Source organism: Mustela erminea, chromosome 10 (assembly GCF_009829155.1).
Source record: "Mustela erminea isolate mMusErm1 chromosome 10, mMusErm1.Pri, whole genome shotgun sequence".
Classification (NCBI taxonomy): domain Eukaryota; kingdom Metazoa; phylum Chordata; class Mammalia; order Carnivora; family Mustelidae; genus Mustela; species Mustela erminea.
This window is the reverse complement of record NC_045623.1, coordinates 92,329,962-92,347,635: the sequence shown is the minus strand read 5'-3', so window position 1 is coordinate 92,347,635 and position 17,674 is coordinate 92,329,962. Positions and strand designations below refer to the sequence as shown.

At 54.5% G+C, this 17,674-nt stretch overlaps 1 protein-coding gene across 2 annotated transcripts in view; it reads right to left on the bottom strand.

Annotated features, from left to right (window-relative positions):
- MYOM3 (myomesin 3) overlaps nt 1-17,674 on the bottom strand; it is a 46,315-nt gene that overhangs the window by 12,994 nt on the left and 15,647 nt on the right. For both annotated transcript variants that reach the window (XM_032302910.1, XM_032302911.1), the window contains 13 exons: nt 17,326-17,487; nt 16,415-16,556; nt 15,347-15,546; nt 14,535-14,588; nt 14,018-14,145; nt 11,217-11,400; nt 9,650-9,824; nt 6,508-6,629; nt 5,946-6,133; nt 5,572-5,698; nt 4,467-4,645; nt 1,748-1,862; nt 617-773 (listed from right to left, as the gene is read on the bottom strand). In XM_032302910.1, coding sequence (XP_032158801.1) covers nt 617-773; nt 1,748-1,862; nt 4,467-4,645; nt 5,572-5,698; nt 5,946-6,133; nt 6,508-6,629; nt 9,650-9,824; nt 11,217-11,400; nt 14,018-14,145; nt 14,535-14,588; nt 15,347-15,546; nt 16,415-16,556; nt 17,326-17,487 — 1,933 coding nt within the window. The remainder of the gene's footprint in view (nt 1-616; nt 774-1,747; nt 1,863-4,466; nt 4,646-5,571; nt 5,699-5,945; nt 6,134-6,507; nt 6,630-9,649; nt 9,825-11,216; nt 11,401-14,017; nt 14,146-14,534; nt 14,589-15,346; nt 15,547-16,414; nt 16,557-17,325; nt 17,488-17,674) is intronic.

Sequence of the window (17,674 nt, the reverse complement as noted above, 5' to 3'; positions counted from 1 at the left end):
CGGGGGCCCTGCACCCCAGCCACAGATCCGGCCACGCTAGGCAGCAGGGATGGTTGCCTCCTTGCATCCCCATGGGGAGCCCTACCCAGGGCAGCTCTGGCTTGGCTCCTTCAGTGGCCCTGTGAGCCAGGCTCTCTTTTTACTGGCTGTACTGCCCAGTCTCTCCCCCTAAACCCCCAGGACTCCAGTCATTGTCTGGACAGGGCTGAAGCCAGAGCTGCTGAGGTTGGGGGAGTAAGACATGGGGCAGCTGACCTCTGGTCCCAAGCCCCTTCTTCTACAGATGAGAGTGCTGGGCCTAGACAACTTTCAGGAGCAAGTCACCATTTGCAAGTGCCCAGGCTAGAAACCAAGGGCTTTGAGTTTCCCTAGAAACACAGGTGCAAAGGCACACAGCATTCCTTCAGAAGGAGAATCGCTAGTGAATGTTGTTCTTTCTGCCCTTAAATTCACTGTCCCCTCCTTGCTCCCTCAGGTGGTACGTGGCATCCTTGGTGAGGGACCGGGCAGCCCCTGGCAGGTGCGTTATCTGTGAGTCCTGCCAGGTGGTCTCACCCATGAGCTTCTGCAGACTCACCTGCGGACCAGTTAGACCACCCTCTCTCCCCTCACTTACTTGTTAGCCTTCTCCTCGATCTTGACCCTCTGGGGGTCTGGCGGGCCCTTGTAGTCCTTGGACCACTGAAACTCTGCTGAGTCAGGGGCCTCGGGAGCTTCGAAAGCCAAGTAGATAAGGCCTTCTTCATCCACACCAACCTTGATCTCTGGGGCATCTGAGGGCAGGATTCAAGGGTGGGGGCCAGGAGATATTTAGAAGTGACAAACCAGGTCATACACCTTCCATGGCTGCCCATGGCGCTTGAATAAAATACTAATGCCCGTCCCCTTGCCATGGTCTCCAAGGCCTTGTGATCAGCTTCTTCTCAACTCAAACATCACACCTCCTCAGGGATGCCCTCCCTGATTGCTCTGGCTAAAGTAAGCCCCACCCCGCCACACCACCCTGTTCATTTCCTTTATAGCACTTACTAGCCTCTTAGATCATCACTTTCACGTCATTATTTCTCTGCTTCCTGTCCATCCTGCCCCTCCTCCAAGCTTGAGCAGGCCCCTTGCTTTCTCGTCACTGCTGTGTCCCCAGTACAATGTGGATGTCCCCCAAGATTGGTTGAATGAGTGAATAAGTAAAAGAATGGAAAGAGAATGTGCTTTATAGTTTGCAGAGTTGAGTGATTCTGTCATGGACCAGCCGTGTGACTAGATCACTCAAATTCAGAGCTACAAAAAAATCAGTTCTAAGGTCAGGGCGATGATCCCTCACGCAGGGGCTTGTGGGGAGGGCCAGGGCCGTGTGAGGATCTGCCTTAGCACCTGGTGTGTGTGGTAGGAGAGGACCTCAGGAGTTGTGACTGCAAGAGAGACAAAGCCTCATGGGGCATCTGGAATGCAGCTGGGTATTATTTTAAACATTGAGGAAGAGCTGTGTGAATTTATGAATACAGCGTATGAAAGAAAGGAGAAAGAAGTGCTCATATCTTGGGATCCCAGAGAAAGAAATGGGAGTGGGGCATGGGGCAGAAACAGGCAAGAAGGAAAGTCAGAGCTGGGTGACATGTGGCAGGGGGCAGCGGGATGGGGTCCCCTCCTGCTATAGATCCTTGTGCTCCTCCCGACCCTCCTCTGACCTCCACCCGTCCTAGGTGGCACAGCCCGGCCCTATGGGGCTAGCACCTCTGCCCGTTCCTACCTGGCTTGTCTTCCAGGCGTATGGGGTCGGTGGGCATGGATGGTTGTCCCAGACCTGCCGAATTCACGGCCTGAACTTGGAACACGTAACTCTTCCCCGGCTGCAAGTCAGAGATCTGGGGGAGGTGGAGGGGTGGGCAAGCGTGAGCACAGAGGACAAAGAAGACCAGACCTTTCTTCAGCCTTGGCCATGGGCTGGAGGGAGCCCTTCCCTCCTGGGACTCAGCAGGGTGCAGGCTGCCCCGGCGTGCACTCCCTGGACCCAGGTCCCAGGCCGTAGTGGGTCCCTGCATGGGGATTGCCTCCCACGCCCGTGGGCCCTGGAATTCTGCCCGCTCAACTCATCACCTGCCTCTCCACAAGGAGACTCTCTCCCTTCCTGCGCCCCAACTCTCCTCCATCCGTCACCCCAGAGAGAAGTCGGGGGACCATCTCTGGCATCTTTTTCTGGAGCCCTATACCTCTAATCAGTGAGTTCACATTTTATTTTCCTAGCATGTCTTGAACGTGACTTCTCTCCGTGGCCCAGCCATGGCCCCGATCGAGGCTTCATTTCTCCTCACCTGATTAGTCCAGCAGTTTCCTAAATGCTGTCCCTGACTCTAGGCCCTTCTTCCCAGTCAGCCTTTCCTTCTGCCAATTTTTCTAAGACGCCGGTCTGTGTTGAAACCTCTCAGTGGCCTTCAGGGTAAAGTTCAGATTTTGCAGTTTAGTCCCTGAAGTCTTCCTAACCAGGCCTTAGCCTCCTGCGTTCTTCCTCTCTGGGGGTCCCCTTTACTCCATGGCTCCCTCCAGGTGCCCATGTTCATCTCATGTTTCCCCTTTCCTAGCTCCCTGCCTTTGCCCTTGCTGAGCCCTCTCCCTGGAATGCCCTCCCTTCTTTCTCGGTCTAGCCAACGCCAACTTGTCTTTGCCTGCTCAGCTCAGGCAGATCCGAGGACTCCAGGAAGGGCCTCTTATCTTCCTCCATGGAACTCCCAGAATCCCGTTGGACCCCCTCAGTGGTACAGTGCACAGTCTGGTAATTGCCTGTTACCCTAAAGACCAAGACTTATTTAACTCTTTCTGTCTAAGACCTGGTTCCAGGCCAGGTGCTAAGTTGGTGTCAAGAAGCATTTACTACATGACTGAGTGAATGCCAGTCAACGACCCGCACTGCAGAAATGGGCCAAGTAACCAAGGCTCACCCAGCCCTGGCCTGGGCTAACCTATGTGGGAGGCAGAGGGACTGTCCATCTCACAGGGCTCTCTGAGACCAGCTGCCCCGGGGCTGGCTGATTTAACCACAGGGAGCCTGGCCCCTGTGGTCTCAGAGCATCCCCCTGGCTAAGGCTTGTTTTCCCTGCTTCTGTTTTAGGTGGGTTTACTGTTATTTTTTTGAAATGAAAGGTTTTTTTTTTTTCCCCGCAGTATAAAAGACACACACAATTGTTGGGAAAATATTAAAGCAATAAACAACATAAAAGGAAGGGTTATCGCCTCTCTGGCAGTCCCCTTCCCCAGAGATGGCCAGAAATAACAATTTTGTAAAGATCCGTTTAGACATTGAAATGCGCATAAGCCGTGAGAAACGTGGAGTGCACACTGTTTGTTAGTGTGGTCTTGAAAACCCCTCACCCTCCTGCTCGCTGGAAAAACACCTCATGGAAGTGAGCTGGAGAAGACATTTCCCCTTTCCCTAGAGCTCCAGAAAACAAAATCCAATCCACATCACAGAACTGTCCCCCCTGTTCCTCAAACACAGGGGGGCCGTGAGTCAGGCTGGCTGCAGAGCTGGGCTCTGGGTGTGCGGCGGAGGGGGTGGGGGTGGGGTGCGTGGGCGGGGCGGCGTCCCCACCCCCTCCCCCCAACCCGGAACCCGGAAGTCGGGATTCTCACTGATGGTCTAAAGTAGTGATTTGTGTCCGCTAGGAACACTGCGATCTACACTTATTTTGTTTTCTGGCATGGACAATTTCTGGGAGTTAGTAGAAGTTAAAACGACCATCCCAGGTGAATAACACCGATGACTCTGCTAAATTTCTTATTTATCCCAAGAGTTGAGAGTTTCTCATGTAAATTAAGAAATAGCTATCTGCGTAGATGTTTGTTAATGTATGAAATATAGATGTAGTATGTTTTCTAACGTGAGTAGCCTACTTGTATTCTGATTTTTTTCTTAGCCACCTATGATGGATATATTTTCATGTCAAAACATACCTGCAGGACCAACCCATTGTCCTTAAAATACCATAGTCTTGATACGACTGAGCACAGGATTCCGTCTGAAGGATACACTGATTTATTTAAGCGAAGCCCCTACAGATGGACATTTAAATTGTTTCCAACTTTTACGTTGATAAATAATACTGCAGTGAGTATCTTTGCCCTTAGATCTTTGCCCATTTGCTTAATCTTTCCTTACAGTCCAATCCCAGAAGCAGAATTCCTTGCTCAAGGGAGATGCATGTCCAGTGCTGACCTACCTGGCTGATAGGAGTTTAGGGAGGAGTCCGCCCAGCCTGGAGCAGGTTAAGACAAGCAGCCATCCAGCCAGCCCGACTGTCAACTTACTGTGTGACCCTGGGTGGGGCCCTTCCCCTCTCTGGCCCTCTGCTGACATTAAGTGAGGGCAGTGATCTCTGAGGGTCATGCTGGCTCTGATGTTCTGTAATCCTGCCATGTCCAGTGGCAGGGAAGGCTCAGGGGGGAGTTTAGGGGGTGAAGGGGCAGGGACTCACCCTCAGGTGGGTGCCAGAGATGAGGTCTGGGGTGACTGGCTTCCATTCTTCAGAGCCTTCCTCTTGGACACTGATGCTGTAGCCCGTGATGGGCCCAGCCCCGGTGTACAGTGGGGGCTCCCACTTTAGCATCAGGGAGGTGGCCCGCACCTCGAACGCCTGCACATCATACGGGGGGCCTGTGGGAGATGGGGCAGAGGAGGTGTGGGCCAGCCAGAGAGGTGGGCAGCGAGCTGGGTGGTCAGTCTCCAACCCTTGTCAGTCTGTCAGTAACAACCGGGCCGGGAAGTGCCTGTTCTGGGCAAGGCAGGGACCTGACAGATCTTGGTTTCATGACAAAGCTTGGTCTTGACCTAGGCCTGAGATAGGGTTAACTCTTCAAAACAGGCTCAGCCTCACTTTTTCCGAAAGTATCCGTGATCTTCCCTCTTGATCTTCCCCTGCTCTATCCCAGGGGGCCGTAACCATTCTAACACCTTTGCTTTCTCAGTGATCAGTGTAGGGCAAAGGCGTGACCTCACTGGGGTTCGTGCCCCAGCTCCACCTTCTCAGGCTATGGGGACTCTGGGCAAGTTATTCGGCCCCTATGTTCCTGTCTCCTCATCTGCAAAGTAAGGATAATAATAGTTCTTAAAATCCAGTGCTGTTATGAACATTGATGGCAAAACTTGTGGAATCTGTGGTATCTGGTAAGTACCCGACAAATATCAATTGTTCATAATTATTGTCTCAAGCATCCCGCATACTAATGATCTGCCCTTCACTTGCAAAAACCAGCACCGAGCTGAACAGAATGATGGAAGGTTGTGATCCTTCCTTCCTAGGGAGGAGGTGAGGGCTCATTTGGGGAAAAGCTAACGGGGTTGTGGGAGTGGTGTGCAGGGTGAGGGTCGCCCTCGTGGTGTGCCCTTGGAGTTTGACATTGGTCTGTGGCCAGAGCCAGACTGTCTGTGTCAGAGGTTACGGGGTCTCTTGGTGGAAAAAGCCAGTGGTCTGAGGTCTGGGACCAACAGAAAGCTCAATGGTGCTCATCTCACTGGTTGGACTTGGGGTGGAGGGTGGGGCGGGGGCAGGTGCTGGACTTCGGCATCTTTGGACCTCTCACCTGGTTGGGGCATCGTCCACTCTTTGCACTCAAACAGGCTACTGGGTGCTGACAGCTCGCCAACCCCTGCCCAGTTTGCTGCCCGGGCACGGAACTCATAGAAGTGGCCTTCACGAAGGTTACTGACCTTGAAGAACAGAGACAGACGGTGAAAACCAGGGCTGGGACCAAAGGGGAAAGAGGTATGGTGGCAGGGGAGACATCAGAGCAGGAAGACCAGGGGGCCTTAAACGAGATCAGTTATGCGACTTTGCACTTGAGAATTAGCCAGATTATCAGGCTCAGGGAACCTGAGGCCTCTCTTGGCTTTAGGACCTCCAATAGTGACCTCTGGTCTCCACCTGCCCAGGCCAGTGGCCCCATTCCAGGCTTACCTTGCAGACCCGGGTGGGGATGGGCTGCTGGTTGACTGGGTGCCAGTCCAGCTCCTCTGAGTCATGCTGGTCCAGGAAGTAGCCCAGGATCTTGCCACCTCCACAACGTTTGGGGGGCTTCCACCCAATGACCATATCATTCTTCCCACAGTTCAGGAGCACGAAATCGTATGGTGCAGATGGTGTGGCTGTGGGGAGGAAGTAGGTGAGGACTGCTGCTTCCTGTGGGTGGCCGGATGGGGCAGGGGGTCCCCAGGGAGCCCACTTTGCTCAGGGGGGTACTGGCTTAGCCAGGGGCATTTGCTGGTAACCTTGACTCTGCTCCCTACAGGACACCTGGGTCCAGAGCTGGTCAGATATCGTCCTATGATCTCAGGCCATTGTCCTTTCCTCCCAAAGGAAAGGGGGAGGTCAGGATCTGCTCTAGATCCCCTCAGAAGACATACGGTCCCTTGGTCTCTGGGTTACACCCTCCAAAATGTGATCTATAAGCCCCTGCTCTCTGCCCAGCCCAGGGCTGCCCCAAAGAGACTTGTAGGCTGCACCTGCCCTTCGGACTTACCCAGAGCCTGCTTGACCCTGATGGGGTCAGTGGTGGGTGAGCTCTCGCCTACCCCAGCCTCGCTGACTGATCTGATGCAAAACTCGTACTCCTTCCCCGTCCTTAGCCCGGGAACTGTAAACCTGGAAGAGACATGGGCGAGCTTTCAGAGAAGGCCAAACAGGTTGCAGACATCCCTGAACTTTCTAGAACAGCTCGTGGGATAAGTGGCCCCCAGCAGTGGGATTTGAGGGTTTGCGACTAGCTCTTACCTAAAGATATTGGCCCTTGCCCCCACAGTGGTGTCCGCACTCTAGAGGGTGATGTTCTTAAGATTTGAAAGGCTGGAGGAAGGTAATCAAAAGGTACAAACTTCCAGCTTTAAGAGAAATCAATACTCGAGGTGTAATACACACCACAGCGACCATAGTTAACCCCACTGTGTGATATACGAGAAAGCTGTTAGAGAGTAGATCCTAAAAGTCCTCATTACAAGGAGAAATAATCTCTTTCTTAAAAAAAAAAAAAAAAAAAGATTTTATTTATTAATTTGAAAGAGGGACCCTTGGGTGGCTCAGTCGGTTAAGCGTCTGCCTTCGGCTCAGGTCATGATCCCAGGGTCCTGGCAACGAGGCCCGCATCGGGCTCCCTGCTCAGTGGGGAGCCTGCTTCTCCCTCTCCCACTGCTGCTCCCCCTAGTTGTGCACTCGCTCTCTGTGGTATATAAATAAATACAATCGGGCCACCTGGGTGGCTCAGTGGGTTAAAGCCTCTGCCTTCGGCTGGGATCATGATCCTAGGGTTCTGGGATCGAGCCCCGCATCGGGCTCTCTGCTCAGCAGGGAGCCTGCTTCCTCTTCTCTCTCTGCCTGCTTCTCTGCCTACTTGTGATTTCTGTCTGTCAAATAAATAAATAAAATCTTTAAAAAAAAAAAATAAAAAAATCTATAAAAATCTAACTTGAGAGAGAGTGAACAAGAGAAAAAATACAAGTGGGTTGAGGGGCAGAGGGAGAAGCAGACTCCCCACTGAGCAGGGAGCCTGAGGCAGGAATTGATCCCAGGACCCTGGGATCACAACCTGAACAGAAGGCAGACACTTAACCAACTGAGCCACCCGTATGCCCCTCTTTCTTTCTTTTCTTTTTATTGTATCTATATGAGATGACAGACGTTGACTAAGCCTCTGGTGGTCATTATTTTGTAATATCTGTAAATCAGACCATCATGCTATCCACCTTGAACTCACACAGTCATGGCCCAGGGAGCCAACCCCAGACCTGTGCCACCTGGCGCATCTCCAGGACTTTGGGCTTCGTCCCTGAAACACGACAGTGTCCCTTATTCCGAGTGCTGTGATTCTGCAGCCTGGCATCCTTTCCAAGGCCCCCAAGGAGAACTGTCAACCAGAGACCTACCTACATCCAGATATGCTCTGCTTTAGAGAAAAATGTCCTCATTCTGTCCCTTCTTGGTGAAACGCAAATGGCAGACCCCTTTCTCTCTTTTCCCTTACCAACAGCGTCCTGCAGCAAATCTGGCCCTACAGGGAGCTTCTCCCAGCCAGGCATCCCTGACGAGACCCGAGGACCAAAATCAAGTGCTGATGGCTGACAGAGAAACTAGTTCCCTGCTCGGGGACACGCACTCCAATGGGGAACATGCCTCAGTAAGACAGACGGAGCACCAAGGGGACAAGGCTCAGGGAGGACCTGAACGGGTGAGGCCAGGGGTGACTCCCTAGAGACTGGCCCCTGTGGACCTCAGAAGTTGACGATGACAGCAGTGACGGCAGCCACGTGCACACATCTAGCCACGGCGCCCCCTGTCATCTACGGAAACTCGGGCCTTCGTCATAACACCCCTGTTTTGGACATGAGGATGAAGATGAATGTGGGAATGTTGGGGGGGGGAATCTCGAGGGATCAAACTGTCCCATTTCTTCATTTTACAGGTGGGGAGAGAGGGCCTCCCCCAGAAGGAAAGAGGCGAGCCGAGAGTACACAGCCCGTTAGGAACAGAGTTGGGACAGCCCAGGCCTCCTGAATCAGAGCGCAGAGCTGCCCGTCTGTTACTCATCCATTCAGACGTTCGGATGCTGTCTGAGCACCTCCAGTGAAAGCCTGGTGCTGTGGGGCCAGCCATAGGGCAGGGAACCGGACCCCCACAGCCCTACGGGGCTCCCTTGATGCCTTCACACAGGCAGCACTCCCCGGCGGTGGTGGTTGCCTCTTTCCAGCCATGACACATGTCACTGATGGCATGCACACACGAGTTCTCTAGACATTCCAGAGAAGCCCGTGCCTCCTCCCCCCACACCGTGTGTGATAAGTGTCCCAGACATGCCACTCCCTTCCAGTGACTCCCTCATGGAACCACACCAAATGCAAGCGGGAGGGAGATGTTCTATTGACAACTTGGTCAAATCTGTCCGAATCTGTAAAAACTTTGATGATTCTCCCACTTGGGATCTTTAGCAATAACAAGTTGTGAGTGACCCCTCACAGATGACCATGAGACACCAATGACTTGTGGGGTTCAAGGTCCTGTCCCTTTTTCTGGGTCAGATGGTCAAGAGGCTCCTGGCCAAGGAGGACCCAGGTGACTGTGCTCAGGGCTCAGCCAGCCGGCTGATGGAAAGTTGGGGAGAGCCCTCGCCACCCAAGCCCTTGACCCCACAGAGCCTCAAAACGTGAGCCCAGAAGCCTCGTGGTTCACTGCCTGCAAGGACCAGGGGCTTGTGAGGCGGGAGCTTCAACGGGGAGGAGAGTGTGGTCCTACCCAGCTGAAAGCGGGGGCTCTGTGGCTCCCCCAGGCTTGGGAAGGCAAGTGTCAGTGCAAGAGCCCCAGGCAAGGGAGGGGCGCAGGCAGAGCCTGAACCCTGGCCTCCATGGCCGCATCCTCTGCCTCTCTCTGTCTCTAAGCTCCAGGAGGGACGAGACTCATTCCATCTCCTCTAGAGACAGGATGCCCTCAGCCAGTGTGTGCCAAAGACAAGGTCGTCCTGGCCAAGTCCCAGTGTCTCCATGACTAGCTAAGGGAGTCTGGGCAAGTTACTTAAGCGCTCTATGCCTCCGTCTGAGAAGAAGAAAGAACAGTGCCCAGCAGCACACTAGGAACGGCAGGTGTGGGCAGTCCTTGCGGGAGGGGTGGGGCAAACTCACTTGCAGCCCTGGATGGGCTTGTTGTTCACAGTTTGCCACTCAGATGATCCCGCCTCCCGGGAGTAGATGTAATAACCCAGGAGCTCTGGGGCGTCTTTCAAGGGCTCCCAGGTCAGGGATACAGATGTCTGCGTGTCTCGGAACGCTTGAACTTGAGCTGGAGGAGGGAGAGTAGCTAAAAAACAGAAACGTGGGCTGTGTGAGGATGCTGGCCTAACAAACTGGGGAGGAGAGGGGAGTGGGGAAAGGCTAGGAGAACCCCCCAACCCCTGCAATCCAGGGGGCGGGGACGGGGGGGCAGGCATGACCCAGGAGCCTCGGGGGGGGGGTGCCTTTCCCAGGCCCTATTAGTCACAAGTCCTCTCCCCTCTCACCTCCAAATATCTCCGCTTCCTCACGAAAGCCTCCATTCATTTATCTTCAGTCTCTGTCCCTTTCTCCTCCCCGGCCACTCTTTTTTGCTTTTTTTGGTGTTTTCCCATTTTTGTATAATAATCTTACTTTTCTCATACAAGTAAACGCTTTTTCTTTTTTCTTCCCTTCCCTCCCAGCCCCCCCCCCCTTCTTCTCTTCTTTCTTTTACTGACATGTACGAGAACTTTGCCCTAAAACTTCTTTGTGCTTCAGAGACTGTGATCACACATTCAGTCATAAACCGCTCATAGGTCAGACCCTGAATTGTGGCTAAATGTTAACTGGGCCAGAATCAAAGGAAAACATCACTTGCTCACCAACCCGTTCATATTTGCTATGAATGTATATATGCATATATATATATACACACACACACACAAATACACATATAATACATATGCATATACGTGTGCACACACATATATTTCCTATATTATTGGAACAGAGCAAATCTAGGACTTTGCTCTCTCCCCCAGATGGGCCCCGCAGCCCACCAGGCTCCCCTGGGCTTGGTAGTGCTACAGCTGGGCTCCTTAAAGGGCCAGTCTCAGTCGTGACAGCTGCAGGGAACCTTCTGATCTGATCTTATCAAAACTCAAAGAGCCCCAGAATCCGGAAGCCTCAGGAGAAGGAGGGGCCCCGGAGTGGGGACCAGGACGGAGCTGCACCTGGGAGACTCAGGGATGGAGGTGGGAGCCATAACCAGGCCTTGGGAACAGCACATTTGACAGCTGAGGACAGCAAGGTTTGCGGGTAGGCAATGACTCGCCCAGGTCCACACAGTGTGGCTACTGAGAGGCGTCCTGCCTGGGGAGCTAGAGCTTGGGTGGGATAGCGTTAGACCTGAGGGACACCCCTGCTCACACTTGGCCCCTGCACTGGACCAGCTAGATTCTGCAACATATGAATTGTTGAGCTGGAAAAAAATCCCCGAACTCTCACGAGCTCCCTACCCAGAGAGATGCGATTCCTGGTGTTCTGAAACTTGACAGGCCTGAGATCATGTTGCTTTGCCATTTCAAGATGGGAAGAAGGGGTCAGGGACAGGGAAATGAGCATGGTTTTGTCCCTGCGGGCGATGGGGCCCTGGCCCTGGAGGCTGACAGCCTGGCCTGGCCTGGCCTAGCCCCCATCTCCGGCATCACATCAGTACCTGGCTTCCCCCTCAAGGCGATGGGCTCACTGGGCTCCGAGGGATCGCTCATGCCATACTGGTTTATGGCTCGCACTTTGAAGACATACGACTTCCCTTTCTCCAGATCCAAAAGGGCGAACCTTGGGGATTTCACAGGAGTGTCTGTATGGATGGCCTCCCAGGTGCCACTACCTATGACTGACTGTGACAAAGGAGAGAAAGGCGCATTGGTGAAGCAGCTGCCTGGCACTGGGCTCTGTGCTGGGGGCTCTCATTCACTTCTGACCCCCGGCCCTGGCTGCCTCTGAACACCGAACTCTGGACCCTTCTGCCTCCTCCACATCTCTGCCCGGTGCCTACCGAGCATCTCACATCTGCCGTGTCCAGAACTCCACTCTGGATCTTCCCCCCAAATCACCCACATTTGGTTAATGGGACCTTAACCAGTTAAGGTTAAGTGGCTCAGGCCAAAAAAAATCCTTGAAGGTATCCTGGATTCCTTCCCTTTGTCCCTCCCACCCCAAATAGGCTCCATCAACAAATCCATTTGACCCTATCTTCAGAATTCATCCAGAATCCCACCCTGGCTTACCACCCTGATGCCCTTGCTACAACTTTGATCCAAGCCACCATCATCTTTTACCGGAGCTACATCACTCTCTTCTCCAAATGATGGTCAGAAGATCCCTTCACTACACAAGTCAGATCACTGTCCCCGGCTGCCCACAACCACCATCTCTCTTAGAGCCAAAGCTTCTCTGTGGCCTGACCCTTGCTACCTGTCTGGTCACATTCACTCCCCCTTTGCCCCATGCCTCCCTGCTATTCCCGATGGCGCCAGGCCTAACTCCTGCCTCTGGGCCTTTGCACTTGCTTACCCCTTTGCCGGGGATGTTCTTCCCTGCAGAAATCTCTGGTAGGCTCCTCCTTTCCTTTAGGTTTTTATTCAAAACTCACCTTCTCAGGGAGAACTCCCAGCCTCTAATCTAAAATGTCAGCCATCCCTTCCCTCAACACTTCAGACCCCTTCCCCGCTTTTAGTCTTTTGCCTTTATGCCTACCACTATCTAATGTGCTAAGGATTTTCCTGATTTATTTCCTTTACCGTCAGTCCTCACACCCCTGACTCGAAGCTTAGCTCCATGAGGCAGGGGTTTGCCTGTTTTATCCACTGCCATGTCCCCAGGGCCGGGAAGAGTCCTGGCACATGGGAGGTGCTCAGTCTATGTTTGGCGGGACCCATAAATGAGAAAAGGAATGAATTTTCATGATAACCTTGAAGGGGGGTATTAATTTCCCCACCAGTGAGAAAACTTGTGCTCAGGGAGTTTAAGTCCCTTGGCTGAAAGTCATGCATCTAATAACTGGTGTATTCGGTATTTAAGCCCAGCTGTGGGTGTCCCCAAACCTGTTCACTCTCCCCAGCGTAAGGGACCCAAAAGGTAGCCACAAATCCTGCATCTCTGGGCAGATAGAGGGTGACGAGCTGAGGGCAGTGCAGGTTCCAGGAAAGATCCAGAAGCACTGGGGGAACTCACTGACCCCGCCGTGCACCCTACTCCCTACCTGCCATGCTTTCCCCTCCCAAGGCCCACCCACCTGCCAGGAGTCCAGAACTCAGCTTGGCCACACACACACACACACACACACACACACACACACACAAAACCCCACAATAAAACCAGCAAACATTGCTGAGCACCTCCTGTGTGCCTCTATGTGTGTTCTCTATTCTAAGTCCATAGGTGCCTTACTTGGTCCTTGTATTGGCTCTATGATGTGTGTATGGTTATTACCTCTCTTTTACAGAAGAGGAAACTGAGGCACAGGGAGACTCCATAACTGGCCCAAGGTCACACGGAGACAAGATTTGAACTCCCTCCCCTCCCTCCCCCCTCCCCCACCCTGAGTGTGCCAAGAGAGGCCCGTATGAACAACCGGAGGTGGAGACTCCTCCCTGGGACTTTCACTAACCCTGTACTGTCCACCTGCTGTGTGCCAGGTCCTGTGCTGGGCACGGTGAGTAATGAGAAGCAAACCTCGTCTCTTCCTCTAGGGGGGGTTAGGGCCAACAATGTGTCCTTGGGGCATATTTTCAGGCCCGGAGCTGCTGGCCCAGCTGGCTGCGTGCGGCGTCTTATTTCATTCTCCATTTGCCGCCGGAGGAAACTGAGGCTCAGGGAGCTCAGGAACCTGGCTTGCATAGCAGAAGCCAGGATTTGAGTTGATCTTAACACCACGCTGTTTTTCACCCTGCCAGCTGCCTCAGCTCCGCTGTGAGATCCGCCCTGCATGCACGAGCGGCCCACAGCTCCAGACACCTGCCCCTGCCCCATGTGGGTGGGAACTGCCTCCAGGCGGCCCGTCCTCAACCTCCTGCTATGGGAGGGCTGCCCACTGTGACCCTGGCTTGTGGGTACCCTCCCAACATGCATGGCCTTGGCCAGGAATGCCTGCTGGACCTGATGTGTGGCCCCATGCCAGCCAGACCCGGGGGCGGGGAGGTACCCAGGAAATGGTGGATTGTACTGTTGTCACCATCATCTGTATGTCTTAATTCTGGGCATTTCCACGAACAGCCCCAGGAGCTGCTGCCAGTCACTGGCCACACGGGGCTCAGGTCACTTTGGAAGGTCTGCCCCCATGGAGGGGCAGGTACCTTCCAGGTACAGATTCTCCTCTAGTCTCTGAAAGCCACCCAGGGACACCGTCTGCCATCTCTCCAGCTGTCCCCCTGCCCATGCCCCCGATGCCTCCATGCGCCGGCGGTGTCTGCTTTTCAGCCCAGCCTGGGGCTGGGGCCCGTGGGGTCTCTGTACCTTCTCCAGAGTGTATGTCAGGGGAGCTCTGCCCCGAGGCCTTGGCTCCTCCCAGCTCAGAACCACGTAGGCCTCACGGATCTCACTGGCGTGGACGTTGGTGGGGGGCGAGGGGATGGTCACAAAATCTGGAATCAGAGTCATCGAGGAGGAGATGGGGTGGGCCCTCAGAGACCCCTCGTTTCATAGAAGAGGAACTGGGCCCAGAGAGGGGCAGGAACTTGCTCCTTGTCATCCAGCAGGGCCAGGCAGAGCCAGGGCCACAAGCCTCGTCTCCCGATGTCCTCCCCAGGACTTTCCCCAACATGCCACCTCCTCCACAAGGGGCACGGCAAGACGGGCCGAGGTCACCTGAGGACCCTGGCCTCCTCCAGATGGACCTCACCCGCCCTCGCCTCCCCATAGCCCGCACACAGACACCTTCCGCCTCTCGGCCACTTTGTTTCCCCGAGTTTCCAGAAACATAAAGGAGGCTGACTCACAGCTCGAGGCAGAGTGTCAGGAGGTTCACACGTACCTTCAAAATCATCTGTGTTGATTGTGATCTTGTTTCCCAGGTCAAAGGAGATCTCTAGGGTGGAGAACAGAGCACGTTGGGGGAGAAGCAGGGGGTGCAGGGTGTGTGGGGGTGGGGCCGGGTCAGGGAGGGTCAGGGCAGGACCTGTCCACGCGGGGTGCTGATTCCTCACCCTCTTCCCAGTCCTGCCCTTTAGGCCCCTCATTGTGTGACCTCAGGCAGGTGCTCTCTGGTAGCCCGCAATTCTCCAGGGTCCAAAGTGGAACACTGCTGTTCTAGACCCTGAGAGATGCCCTGTCTCCTTGCAACAAATGGGGACAGAGGAGAAGTGATGCGCCTGGGGTCGGATACCTAGGGTAAGGCGGAGCTGGGAGGCAAACCCAAGTCAGGGTGACCCCTCAAGGCTGAAAGGGTGGTGCCTGCACCACCACCCCCATATCTCTCCCAGCTCAGGGCTCCTGAGGCAGGGCTGTTTTTTTCCTTCAGGGTATCTGAAGAAGGTGCTGTGGTTCCCCCCTCAGATTAGCATCTCCTGTGGACAGATTCGTGTTTCTTCCGTTAGACTAGTTGTCCCTTCCCCCTCAGGCTAGGGGTTCCTAAGGACAGCACTGTGCTTCCTCCCACAGCCTAGGAGTTCCTGAGACTGTGTCTCCCTCATCAGACTAGCAGTTCCCGAGGGCTGTGCCTTGTCTCCCCCAACCCCTTGAAATAAGGCTTGGTATGGGGTCTGTGCTACCTGTGTCCTGCATGCAGCGGTCCTCAGAGTGCCCTGATGGATGCTCTAGAATGTTCCTCAGGGCCTCTGCACCCACCTGTCTTTCTCCGGTCTTCATCATGGTCGCGCATGACAACCAGTTCTGATGCCTTGGAGGGGAGGCTGCTGCCTGCTCTGCTGACAGCTCGCACCCGGAACCGATAGCTCTGGCCTTCCAGAAGGCCTTGGATGGGGCACCGACAGGTCCCGCCAGGGGCCTCGTGCCAGGGAACCCACTGCGCAGACTCGCCCTGGCACCTGCGGGAGAGAGGCCCCGGCTTCAGGCCCTGCCCCCGACTCACACCTGCCGGGTCTGAGCCCCTACGAAGGCCATTCCTTCACCCCAGGCTACCAGTTCGAGTTCTGCTCTCCTCTCAAAACCTCGTGAATGATAGAACTCGGATTTTACCCAGGGGCCGCCCACTCCCTAACTTGGCATGCGGTCCAGATGGACCCTCCGACTTTGGGCTCTCTGTGCCATCCGGGTACCACTGTCCTCACTTGGTACGCCAGCACGCACTGCCAGCTGGATGGGACAGTGGGCTCGTGGGGTCAGAATCCTGGCCCTACCACTGAAAAGCAATGTGACTTTGGGCAAAGTCATCACCGCATGTGCCTCAGTTTCCTCATCTGTAGAATGGGGCACCACAGAGTCCCCTGCTGCCCTGGACAGGATTGCAAGGACTCCGTGAGGTTAGGCACGCAGCTTCAGTACCTGCTGTGAGGCAGGGCATCTGTCACCTCAGACTAGGGCCAGGACCTGGCAGCTTGTGCAGGGGGTGGGATGTTCCGGGCCCTCCCCTCCCCTCCGGGTCAGTGCTGTCCTGTCTCTGTCTATCACTCAGAGAGGAAGGGAGCCAACATACCTACTCAGGCTCACTTCCAAGCACGTCATATTTGCCCCTCCCAGGGTCCACACGGCTGACTCCAGTGGTGGAATTCCAGGTACCGGAGATGACAGATTTGGAGGTACAGATTCCTTTCTCTTGCCCCTATATCATATGACCTGGTCTCCTTCCCGCCCGGTTCTGAGGCTAGGCATGGGGCTCCCTCTATCCTGTGGCCCCCGCTCTTACTCTCATGAGGTCTCCCCCAGGAGGCTCTGCCCCTCAAGAGGCTGACTCACAGCTCGATGGAGTAGCTGGTGATGGGGTGGCCCCGGGTGTCGCTGGGTGGGGTCCAAGTCAGAATGAGGCAGTCTCTGTTCACATTCAGGCATCGGACATTCAGAGGGGAACCCGGGGCCCCTGGCTTCTCGGCTGCTACATCTGAGACCCAGAGTAGGGGGTGGGAGGAGGGGAAGAGGAAGGTTCCTCACTTGGTGTCTCTTTGGCCACGGACCCTCCCACTCCCTCCCAGCAACCACTTCGGGGGAACCCTCCAGGGCTCACTTGTGATCTTATGGTCCTCAAGGACCTGAACAATAGCTTCCTTGTTTTTTTTTTTTTTTTTTAAGATTTTATTTGTTTATTTGACAGACAGAGATCGCAAATAGGCAGAGAGGCAGGCAGAGAGAGAGAGAGGGGGAAGCAGGCTCCCTGCCGAGCCCTCCTTTTTAACAACAGCATCTGGGAGGCTGTGGGAGTACCAGTCATTAGGGGCCCATTGCACTCTATGCCCCTGAATGATCAGTGTATTGAAACTGAGCCCTGTAGCATCCCTCCATTTTGTGGTTGGGAAAACAGAGTCTCAGAGGAAAAGTGACTTGCTCAAGGTCACCAGCTAATGAAGTGGCAAAGTCAGGATTTGAACCTGAATCAGTTTAAAGACCAAGAGGCAGAACTCACCAGGTACTGGAATCATCCCAGCCCATGCTCAGTGCTCCCTCCACACCTCCCATTAGGTCTGAGACTCAAGCTGTATCTTTTTGGAGGGTCATAGGATGCCAAAGGGATTCTTGGAGACTCTCACTCAACACCCCTATTTATAACAGGGAAACTGAGGCCCCGAGAGGGCAGGGAAACTTGCCGAAGATGCCACAGCCCATCTGGTTGCTGGGCTCCAGCTACACCTTTTACCCTCCAAGCCCCCACTCACCTCTCACAAACACGTAAGCGCTCTGCTCCTGGAGCCCCAAGGGGGAAGGCACCTGGACTGTGTAGAGCCCCTCATCCTCCTTATAGGCACAGGACACCTTCAGGGATGCCTGGCGGTCTTCATAGAGGATCTGCCGGCGTCCTGAGGATCTCAGTAGTCTCCCTGAGGAGAGGAGGGGTCCAATATGGGCCCTGGCTTCCCCTGGGTACCCTTAGATGGTCTGAGTTGAGGCAGCAGTGTGGCTGGTATGGCTGGTGTGGGTGAAGCTTAGCTTGAGGCTTAGCTGGGGAGTTGTGGAGGGGGCGGTGATCTCCAGGGCTCTGCCAACGTGGCCCCGAACTCTCCTCTG